This window comes from Vigna unguiculata, chromosome 2 (assembly GCF_037176805.1).
Source record: "Vigna unguiculata cultivar grain cowpea cultivar isolate G323 ecotype 2 chromosome 2, ASM3717680v1, whole genome shotgun sequence".
In the NCBI taxonomy this organism is placed as follows: domain Eukaryota; kingdom Viridiplantae; phylum Streptophyta; class Magnoliopsida; order Fabales; family Fabaceae; genus Vigna; species Vigna unguiculata.
The window spans coordinates 27,671,491-27,683,514 of NC_140793.1; the positions used below are offsets into that span (position 1 = coordinate 27,671,491).

The 12,024-nt window shown below is 32.8% G+C and overlaps 1 protein-coding gene across 2 annotated transcripts; it reads left to right on the forward strand.

The window, feature by feature from the left end:
- Positions 1 to 1,881: 1,881 nt before the first annotated feature.
- LOC114173700 (RNA-binding KH domain-containing protein) lies at positions 1,882 to 7,776 on the forward strand. Of its 2 annotated transcripts, none has more exons than XR_014993049.1 (7): positions 1,882 to 2,688; positions 3,608 to 4,033; positions 4,222 to 4,497; positions 5,068 to 5,265; positions 5,379 to 5,451; positions 6,910 to 7,021; positions 7,428 to 7,776. XR_014993049.1 is itself a non-coding variant. In XM_028058242.2 (7 exons), exons 1-7 carry the CDS (start codon positions 2,104 to 2,106, stop codon positions 7,566 to 7,568), a joined length of 1,818 nt encoding a protein of 605 aa, XP_027914043.1. In that variant the 5' UTR covers positions 1,886 to 2,103; the 3' UTR covers positions 7,569 to 7,776. The 2 variants fall into 2 exon arrangements, 1 of the variants encoding a protein (XP_027914043.1); XM_028058242.2 differs by having other exon boundaries at positions 1,886 to 2,688; positions 5,372 to 5,451.
- The last annotated feature ends 4,248 nt before the right edge of the window (positions 7,777 to 12,024 follow it).

Sequence of the window (12,024 nt, forward strand, 5' to 3'; positions counted from 1 at the left end):
AAGAACTAGATGGCAGCAAACGATATAAGGCCAGACTCGTAGTGAAAGGGTTCCAACAGAGACAAGGAATTGACTTCACAGAAATTTTCTCTCCTGTTGTCAAGATGACTACCATCAGAGTTATCTTGAGTATAGTAGCTGCAGAAAATCTTCATCTGGAGCAGTTAGATGTGAAAACTGCATTCCTACATGGAGATCTTGAGGAAGAAATCTTTATGGCACAACCAAAAGGTTTTGAAGTACAAGGCAAAGAGAATCTTGTATGCAAGCTTCATAAAAGTTTGTATGGGTTGAAACAAGCACCGCGACAATGGTATAAGAAGTTTAATGAGTTTATGAGAAACTCAGGATTTCACATATGTGAAGAAGATCATTGTTGTTATGTGAAGAAATATGTTGATAGTTATATCATTCTTGCCTTGTATGTTGATGACATGTTGATTGCTGGTGCTAATATGGCAGAAATTGACAGGTTGAAGAAACAATTGTCAGAAAATTTTGAAATGAAGGATCTTGGTCCAGCCAAGCAAATTCTTGGTATGAGAATTTCCAGGGATAGATCTAAAGGTATTCTAAATTTATCTCAGGAAAAATATATAGAAAAATTGCTTAGCAGGTTCAATGTTGGAAATGCTAAAACCAGGAATACACCTTTGGGAACTCACTTAAAGTTCTCAAAAAGGCAATCTTCTCAGACAGAGGAAGAAGAAAATCACATGTCTAAAGTGCCATATGCATCTGCAGTAGGGAGCTTGATGTATGTTATGGTTTGCACCATACCTGATATAGCACATGCAGTGGGAGTTGTGAGCAGGTTTCTATCCAATCCCGGAAAGGAGCATTGGGAAGGCGTGAAGTGGATATTGAGATATTTGAAGGGCACTTCAAAGATGCATTTGTCCTTTAAAAGAAGTAATCTCACTTTACAGGGGTTTTCTGATGCAGATTTGGGAGATGATTTGGATGGTAGAAAGAGCACAACGGGTTATATTTTTACGTTGGATGACACAGCTATCAGTTGGAAGTCCAAACTTCAAGGAATAGTCTCCCTTTCAACCACTGAAGCTGAATATATAGCTATCTCAGAAACAGCAAAAGAGATGATATGGTTGAAGAATCTTCTAAAAGAATTAGGAAAAGGACAAGATGAACCTTCATTGTTCAGTGACAGTCAAAATGCCATTTGTCTTGCTAAAAATCCAATTCTTCACTCCAGATGCAAACACATTGAATTGAAGTATCATTTTATCAGAAACTTGATAAATGATAGAGATTTGATTTTGTTGAAGATTCTAGGTGCAGAGAATCCAACTGATATGTTGACCAAGACTGTCACAACAACTAAGTTGAGGCTTTGCATTGCCTCAACTGGCCTTCGAGAAAATTGATGATGAAGGCACTAGTGGTAATGTAAATCAAACCCCAAGTGGGAGAATTGTTAGAATTTTGGTGCTTGATTTAATCCCACATCGCTTAGAATAGTGAGATGTGGTTCTCTATTTTACTATATAAGAGACTCTATGTAAAGCTTTAAGATACACCAGAAATACAAATATTTCCTAGTGTAGTCGTAGACGTAGGCATACACATTCTAGCTGAACCACGTTAAATTCTCTATGTCTTTTATTCTCTCCTTTATTCTTTTTTTTATTGTCTTATTCCTAACACCTTACGGTAAAACTCCAACTTACATTGGATGAAACCCAGAGAATCTACAAGGAAGCAACCAACCAACTTTGAAGTGGAGATTCCAGATTCAGTTTCGAATCAGTAAATGGAAGCACTTTTTCTTACCTCGAGAATTGCGTTTATTGCAGGGCGACTCCAACAGTAACACAGACACTATTTAAGGCATTAACAAAAACCAAACGTGAATAAAAAATAGTAAAAAGAGGTCCACCATCTTTGAACCTCTTCCGCGTTGCTTCCATTCCATAAAATCACTGGCAAAAAGACATCAACAAAAGAATCCTTAACCTTAACCCAAACCTTGTACTACCCCTCACTCTCCTTGTCCCTTCCTTCCGATCCAAGTGACTGACTCTGCTCACGCATGCCAACTCATGAAAACAAGGTCCCACGCTGGAACCACTAAGCCACGCAATGCAAGACCCCACAACTTCCGACGCCGATCACCGCAACCACCACGAAACCACGCCGTCGTCTAAGCGCACGGTCGCCGCCAACCTCCACAGGTCCAAGCGTCCCGTCTTCAAGGTGCTCCCGGGGCAGATCGCGTTCCGCCTCGTGTGCCACGCCTCCATCGTGGGCGGTCTCATCGGGAGCTCCGGCTCTATCGTCTCCCAGCTCCGCCGCGAGACCGCTTGCAAAATCCACTGCGAGGACTCCCCCGGCAGCGCCGAGGACCGCGTCATCCTCGTCATCGGCTCCCTCTCGCCCCGCAAGGGCCTCCAGCTCGGCGACGGCGAGGTCGACGTTTCCAACGCGCAGGAAGCCGTTGTTAGGGTTTTCGAGAGGGTTTGGGAGCTGGAGGCCGAGAAAGGCGTTAATTCTAACAGAGCTGTTAACGGCGAGGTCTTTTCCAAGTTGCTTGCACACACTTCGCAGATTGGAGCTGTTGTTGGCAAAGGAGGGAAGAACATCACCGCCATTAGGAACAGTAGTGGTGCCAAAATTAGGGTTTGTCCTCCTCCGCATTGCGCCGCCAAAGACGAGGAGTTAGTTCAAGTAAGTTTTTTTTTTTTTTTTATTGTAACAATTTGTGCTCTTTTATGGTCAACGCGTTCGTTATTGTTCTTTTCGAATGAAAATCATGCTACAATGTGTGTGTGTGTCAGTGAATTGAGTTTTCTGCTTGGGATCATGGGGAATTGACGCGCTTTCTGCATAATAGAGTTCATTGAATCTGATCTGTGACTTTTCTTCTCTGCTAAATGTCAACACTGAATTTATTTTCCCAGTAACTAAATTGTCATTCAAAATCCCTATAACGTTGGCCACCTTCTTTGTTCTGTTCCTACTTCCTGCACTTGGATTTCATCTGATATCACGAGAGAACACGTGTTTTGTTGCATAGACGAATGCGGTATGCCCGCAATTTCTGCGTATGATTTGGGTCCTACATGAATGCTTTCAATTACTACATGTTTATATTCCTGATATAATAAATATACTTCTTTTATTTTCCAGTAATACTTTCTACTTTTTATTTCCTTATCCAGTGCTCAACGTTTGTCTGAATTTTAACTGGGGCACCAAATTGTCAACAAAGAGATGTTTTTGCGTCATTGTAAAACCGATTTCGATGGTTAAAATTACTTTTAAGTTGATAGGATTTATGCGTAGATGTTATTATTTTAAAATTAAGTTAGAATTGATTATACACTTTTTTCTTACAAAAGCTGATTAGAACTATTTCAATTTAGAATTAATATTGGATCTAAAATCGATTCATGAATGTGAAACCAAAATACGAACTTTTATTTAAAATTAGATTAGCTTGTATTTCATCATCTAGCATAAATCTAAACATGCGAATCATAGATCCTATTTTTAATGAATTTCGGAATTAAGACAATAGACTTGTCATTGAGAAATGAGTATTTGGAAGTATTTTTGTTTATCTGGGAGCTTGTTTGATTGACAGATAACTGGTGGCCTTTTGGCTGTAAAGAAAGCGCTGATTGCTGTATCTCACTGTCTTCAAGATTGTCCCCCATTATCCAAAGTTTCTGTTTCTTCTAGTACACCCACTGTTAGCTCTTCTGATAGATCGTCCTCTGATCCCAATGCTGAACTTTTTCCTCACCTTAATTCATTGTTAACCTCCTTGGATGGTTTATCTGTACATGAACGGACCACAAACTCTAATGAAACCTCTGGCAGTGACTCAAAAGGAGCAGAGCACGAAGTTGTGTTCAGACTCCTTTGCTCTAATAATGTAGCTGGGAGCGTGATTGGCAAAAGAGGGGCTATAGTCAGAGCTCTGGAAAGCAAAACAGGTGCTTCTATTATCTTTACAGCTCCTTTAAGCGAGTCTGCCGAGCGCATTGTCACCATTTCTGCTGTAGAGGTCAGTCACATGAGAATGATGCACCATGCCACTACTGACTCATGTTTATAATATATATAGTGTTTTCAGTTTTGTGTACCCTCTTTCATGCGCATATGCGTGTTCATGCAACGACATATACATTTGATAGATCTGTTTGAAAACACATTTTTGGATTGTTGATTTAGCGCTGGCTTTTGTTCATCCAGAACCTTGAATCTTGTAATTCTCCTGCACAAGATGCTGTTATTCTTGTCTTCGCTAGAATCATCGAAGATCACATTGGAAAGGGTTTCCTCCCGGTATCTAGTATGGAATCACCTGTAACTGCAAGGCTGCTAGTTGCAGCAAGCACAGTAAACTGCTTGAGCAACAATGAAGGTCAGGTGATTTCAGAATTGAGAGAACTAACTGGGGCTGATTTACAAATTTTGCATGGAGAGTCAGTTCCTAGTGGCGCTGCAGATGGTGATGTGGTGGTACAGGTACACCTGTTAATTTTATACAATTCAAGTTGACTTTTCTTTAAAGGATCTCAAGGGTTTAAATTTATTTACCTGATGCCATTAGCTTCTGAGAATTTTTAGATCCTGATTCTGTTTCCATACGCTGATGTCCTATCATTTAAAAATTAAAACTTTTGACTGATGCAAAAGTTTCAATTTAAAATTCTCCAATATAGAAAACAGTTAACAAAAGTATACTTGGCTAGAAGCTGTGATCCGCTTATGTAAAGGCATTTCAGTAAAAGTATGTGGAAAATATCTATTGGTTTCACCAAAAGCGCATTACTCTGTATCATTGTCTTTTGTTTATAGTTAATTTGAAATATCTTTGCAATCCTTGTTCTATCTGCTTAGTGTTTGGTGTAGTTTGATGCTTTTTTGTGTACCGACATAGGTTGGGAACTTGAGATTAACTGATAACAAATATCTTATCTTGTTGCACTGGGCTGAGGCATTTGAGCACTCAAAATAGACCGAGTTTCTTATTATGGCTCCGACAATCTTTTGTTACTGTCTCCTCAAGTTTACACTTAGAGAGATTTCATGCAGATCACTGGAGAGTACAAATGTGTACAAGATGCCTTGCACAAAATCACTTGTAGAATCAGAGATAATCTTTCGGCCAATGGGGTGGTTGCTGAAGCAAAACTGAAATCCAATTGGAAAGTGAACAAGGAACCTGTAAAGGGTAAACCTTTTTTTGCCCGAGGAAAATCTGCTTATCCTTCTGGGAGGTTTCAACGACGGGTATTTTTCACCTCCTTTGTGTTTTATTGGTTTCCAAATTCTTTTATAGCTTTTAATTCTTCCAAACTCATAAGATGAGATTGATTAGGAGTTCTAATATTTGCAGAATGCAGGGTTGCATGCTAAAACAGTATCACAAAATGGAGACTTGCATACAGATTTAAGTGAGAATTTGGAACGTGGAAGGTTAGTATAATGCCGCATGGACTCCAAATGTATTTGGCGTTATTTTTCATCTTTTTCTTCTTGTCTAAAGCTGGGGGCATTTGATACATAGTATAAGGTTGTTTTTTGCCCAATGAATTTTCTTTAGAGAGCGCTGTTGTGTTTTTGTGAAAGTGACAGTATCATGGTAGTGTTTTAGAGATTAATCTTATGTTGGACTGGGCTTAGAAATGAAGCAGATAGGCATATCAATAGTATACATACAAGTAGAGTAAGGGGGTCGTATAATAATTTTTTTTTTTTTTCAATTTTCATTGAATAAAAGAATATATAAATAGGCTACCTTATCATATAAAAATTGGTTAGTTTACTTTGGGTTAAATTTCTTTTTTGTTCCTCTTTTTTATTTACATTACTTAATTTGATCTTTCTATTTTTAAAGCGTTCAATTTGCTTCTCTTGTTAAAAAAATTCATATTGTCCTTCTTGTACTTGATTTCGTTAACGTGTTATTGTCAATTTAGATGGAAGGACAACATTGAGCATTTTTAGAAGTAGAAAGATTAAATTGAATAATAATAGTAATATTAATATAAATAAAAGAAGGATAGAAAGAGTTAATTTCTTGTTTTTTATCTTTTTACTTAACTAATTTATTATTTTTGCTATATAGATAAATTTGTTTTTTCTTACCTATTTAATATTTTCTGTTATAAGGTATTCTGTTTTTGTGATCATTTTATTTTTTATTTTTTTGTCTTTTCTTTTCCAAATACCTAATCTATTGTTTGTGATGACTTGTTAAGTTGACTAGTTTTCTATTTCAATAATTATTTTAGTCAATTCAACCTGTCTGACCGAGAATCAATCCATCCATGGATTATTATCTTTAAAATGACTCATCTCAAAACTAGTAAGCATCAGTTAAATCAATCCAAACTGATTAAAACTAGGTTATTTATTAAAAAAACAATTTTTATTTTCTTTTTACTGTTTTAATTATTCTAAAACAATTTTAAGATAAATAAAAACAGTTGTTTAAATATTACATAAATATAACTTTTTTTTGTTTCTTTTATTATCAGTATTAATTTTGGTCCTTTATTTTGAAAGAGTTGAGTTTGATCCTTTAAATTTTTGAAAAATGTTAAGGCTGTCCTTATACCGAGTCCAAACTATTTCGGTGCGCGGCAAAAGATAAAATTGAGTATTTTAGAAAAGTTAAGTGATGAAATTAAATATTCTATATATAGATAGATCAAATAGAATGATATAAATAAAAGGAATGCAAAAAGGATAATTTAATGTAAAATCGTGTATTCATAATTATTTGTCTTGAACCCAATGCCATAATACATTAACTACTAGTTAATAAGAAAAGCAACACAGTGCTTGGTAGACAAAATGTTTAAATTTGTTAAAACATTTTTTGTCATGTGATCCTTCTCACATCCTGTGCTTGATAAAATCCTTTGGCAGAGGAAACATGTTTGCGACGGTGACAAATACTACTGTGGAGATAGTAGTTTCTGAACATGTCTTTGGTTCTGTTTATGGTGAAGACGGTGGCAATTTGGATCGAATCAGACAGGTGCTTAATTATTTCTTAACAAAAATATTACAATTTGAGGTGAATTCTGGTTGGACTGTCACGTTTTCTTATTAAACAATGTGATTTCTGAATAATTTGATCAAAGATGTGATTTCTTATCAATCATTTGTATTGATAATATCTGGCTAGGGAACTTTGACTCCATTTATTACATTTTTGGTTTTTTTTGCACCATGGTAAATTTATCGGCCATTATCAAATTTTAACTTCGAAATCTCATATATATATATTTATTAATTGACATGTTTGTCTGACTTATTGTACTTTAGTGCTGAGAAAACAATACAAGTCTTGTCTGTCATTACAATGTTCCAAGTTTCAAGATTGGTGAAATGGTTTTACAATGATGTTGGCATTAATGTGTTGAGTGTTGTTCTGGGATCAGATTTCAGGTGCAACTGTAACGGTTTATGATCCATCGGTTGGTACAAGTGGAGGGAAAGTTGTGATATCTGGAACACCTGATCAAACCTTTGCAGCACAGAGCTTGCTTCAAGCTTTTATTCAAACGGGACAAGTAAGTTGACCAAAAGCAGCATTTCATCAAGCAGTTGGTGTACATAGATGTGTCACACGACAGACAACAACCTTCACCTTGTTAATATGTATTCACTGTTTTCCTTAAAGATCATGCTTTCCTCCTTCGTATTTACTCTATAAACACAGATTTTGTTCTCTTTCGCACTCACTCTCACTTTTAATTCAAGCTTCATCACAGTAAAATTTTTCTCCAACACCCTATTTATATTCTATTCATCCTCATCCCTTTTCCTCTTGATTTTTTTTTTATATTTTTATATTTGCAGTTTTTAATGGAGTTTGAATAAATAAAGTAAAATATAAGGATGACTTTTAATTTTGTCTAACAAATAAATAAATAAGGAATTGGTAAACTTATTCTAAAAGATAACCAGCATAGAGTAAAAGATGGTATTCAACTATTCTACATTAAATTTCCTATGCTACAATGTAGTGGGTGAGTGATAGTTTGTTGTTGTTAAGTTTTGTTTAGGCTAAGTTGTAAGTTTCTTATAAATTTAGTAATTTTTAATTTAGTTTTTATTAAAAAAAAATTAGTTTATTAGGTATTTAAAATTTATATATTTTTTGGATAAGTTTTTATTGTTTAATTATTATTTTTAATTGACGAATGTGATCTTATTTTACTTAATTATTTTATTTTTGTTATTCCACATATTTTGAATGAAAATAATAAAAATTATTTATTATTTTATATTAATTACAAAACCTCAATTTTTTTACAAATAAGTTAAATGATGAAATAGATAATAATCACATTATTCTATTAATTAAAAAATTAGCCAAAGAAACTCAATAATAAATCATCACTAAACTTTTAATAAAAAAGTAATTAAAAATGACTAAATTTACGGAAACTTTAAACTTAACTAGGTTTTATTATTATTATTATTATTATTATTATTAAGAGGATGTTTCTAAGATAGTTTTGATAATTGGAATCAAACTAGTCTGATTAGGATGGTTTAAAGAATCGTTAAATTTGTTTTTTTAAAATGAATTTCAAGAAATTAAAATACATGCTATTTGAATTATTAATAATTGAATTTCATTTATTTTTTTAAATAGTTAATTTAGTTTGAATAATTAAAATATTTTAGATTTCAATTTTTTTTAGATAAAGTAATTTCCTTTTTACAAACTCAACCTTATCATTAAGTCTGAGTTGAGTTAGTTCAATTTTCATCTCATCAGTTTGCTAGGTCAACTCTCAAAGTTTTAATCTGGATTGACAAGATCCGACTTTTGGTATGAGCTAACTCAATTCGACCTTCGACCAGAGACGATTTGATCTAACCATCGATTCTAAGAGACTCAATTCAAACTTTGTCGTGAGTTAACTCAATTTAACTTTCAATCTGAACCATCTTGACTCAATTTTCATGAGTAAAGTAACGATGGAGTGAGAAGAAGTGAAATTTTGATTTTCTTATAGTTCTAGAGATATTTGAAATTGTTCTATTTTATTCATTTGAAATATTTTTCAAAATTCATTAAATTTAAATTTCTTTCTAATTATTTTATCCAAACAAATTATTTTAGTATAAAAAATTTCAAATTCTTAAAAGAATGAAATATTTTTCTAAATTACTTCATTCAAACATAACATAAAAATCAGTTAAGTTGATACAGTAGTGTAAAGCTATTTAAAAAGGATAATTTAATTTTTTTACAGTTATACATTTGTTCTTTGGTTTTAAAAATATTGATAAACAAGTAGCATGGAATTCAATTCATGAAACAATTTGGATTACCAATTTCATATTCATGTTTGCTTTATACAATTTCCTCATTATTCTATCAACATGTTGAGATTATATCATTTGCAGTTCGTCATTATTGAAGAAAAAAATGTTATACGGTATGCAGTTTGCTAAAGAAATTAATGTGATTTTAAAGTGTTGCGTGCAAATGTTGATACTGTAAATAATCTGTATTTCAAACTCTTTTTAGTGAAACCTTTGAATTTTATTTTATTTTCAAACTATGCTCAAGTGAACAGAACTAAAATATTTCCATTTTCACTAACAAATGAAAGCACTAACTTGACTTGAGGGTTTGATAAAGCTAGTTTCGATCTTCTCTAAAAAATCTTCTGTTAACATAAATGGCTGAAGTTTTAATCTTAGCTATTATATTCAAATAAATGGATTTAGTCATGCCTTTAACTAACTAGTATTTTAAAATTGATAGATTTAATTTTCCTTTTATTCTAGTAATTATCACTATATTTTTATTTTTTATTTATAATAAAAAACTTCCATTAAATATACTACTAATAGTTAGATTTGATTTTGAATAGTTAAAATTAAAATTTACAAATATTGTACTTTCACATAATTTTCTTTTTAATTACAATAATGCGTTTTTTTAGCAGATTGTTCCATTTATTTACATAAATAACACTAGCTAAAACACATATACACATTTTTTTTAATATTTATAATATTATAGGTATAATTACCGATTTGGTTCACTAATTTTTTGGTTTAGTTCAACTTGGTTCCTATATTTTTTTTTGATTCAATTTAGTACCCTAATTATTTAAAAGGGTTCAGTTTGGTCATCTTGGTTGAGTTGAAGTTAACACCGTATCCGTACAAGACATATGTCAAGCCGTAAAATTTTTTAATTTTTTTTTTAAATTTATAATCTGCCACGTATCATGTTATTATCGTGCCACGTGGCAATTTACAATCATGACACGTGGTCGTGGTAAAATTTATTTTCAATTTAATCCTCTATTTAAAATTTTTGGTTCAATTTAGTACTCCTATTTTTTAAAACGATCTAATTTTATCATTTCTAATTTGAGACTAAATTAGTAAATAAGTTTAATTACAACTTATATATACATGTTACAATAATTTTTTTAATATATACATCAAATTACTACACTTAAATACTCAAATTATTTTATTTTTTACATTTTACGCTTGAAATTTTTACACTTGTAAAAAAGAAAATAATTTGAATATTTAGGTGTAGTGATTTGATGTATAAATTCAAAATAATTATTTTAATATGTATATATAAGTTATAATTAAACTTATTTACTAATTTTGTCTCAAATTGAAAAGGACAAAATTAGATCATTTTAAAGAATTGGGGTACTAAATTGAACCAAAAATTTTAATAGATGACTAAATTGAAAACAAATTTTACCACTGTCACGTGTCATGACAGTAAACTGTCATGTGGCACGATAGTAACCTAACACGTAGCAGATTGTAAATTTTTAGAAAAAAAAATTAAAAAGAAATAAAAAATTATGTGGCTCCAATTATTATGACAATGTGTTAACTCCAATTTAACGGAGAGGACTAAATTCAATCCTTTTAAATAATTGGGGTACTAAATTGAACCAACCAAACATATGGGGATCAAATTGAACTAAACTAAAAAATTAGGAAACCATATCAGTAATTATACCTAATATTATATTAATAGGTGATAATATTGTAATTTGATTATAAACAAAGTGTAATATATATTGTGCATCATTAAATTGTAGACTTATAATAGTTGTTTTTCAAATTCAATTCATTTGGTACATAAATTCCTTTTTTTTTTTCCGAGATAATCTTGTTATATTGTTTTTGCTTTGAACGATATATTACTTTTTGTAAAATCCAGTGTCAATTGGATAAAATTGTAGCAATTTCTGTTGGGTATTAGGCTCCCTTCCTATGTGGAGAAAAGACCCAAAATTTGAGAAGCCCATGTCTCACTTAACCTAGTGGAGAGGAGGCTATAAAAAAGAAAGAGGCAGAACAATAGAGTCAGAATACACTGAAAGCCCTAACACATAGAGGGAGAGGTAGAGGGAAAATTCTGTTCACGTTTTTCATAGAGCTGTCGCAGTAAATTCGGCGCTGCGGATTCGTTCACCGTTGGATCGGGCTGAAATTTTTACAGCAGGTTCGGAACTCATTGCTCTTCATTCTGACCGGTCGGATCTTTGATACGAGGTCTGAGTTGGGAGATATTAATTTCGCACTGCAGCAGTGATTTGTAGAGGTTTTCCTCTCTTGTTCTTCTCTATTTGAAAGCTTTGTTGCTTTGTTATTTGTTTGGGTGTTGGCACTAATTTGTGCTATTGATTAAGACTCTTTTGTACTCTTGTTGATCATAGTGAAGCTATTTCTTTGGTCTGGACGACTCGTGGTTTTTACCCTTGATTTGAGGGGTTTTCCACGTTAAAAATCTTGGTGCCTTTATTTGTGCTTTTGGTGATTTATTATTGCTGCTCTTTGATTATTGCTCCTCATAGATTCTTGCAAGTTAGGGGAAATTATATCCGCTGCATTCTCTGGTATATTGTTTGTTGTTGTTTTCCCCATCAGAGTGGCATCAGAGCTCTTGGTTGGGCTATATTTACTTGCTTGAATGATGGAGGCAAATGCAAAGATGATTGCTTTGAATGGTACAAATTATCATTT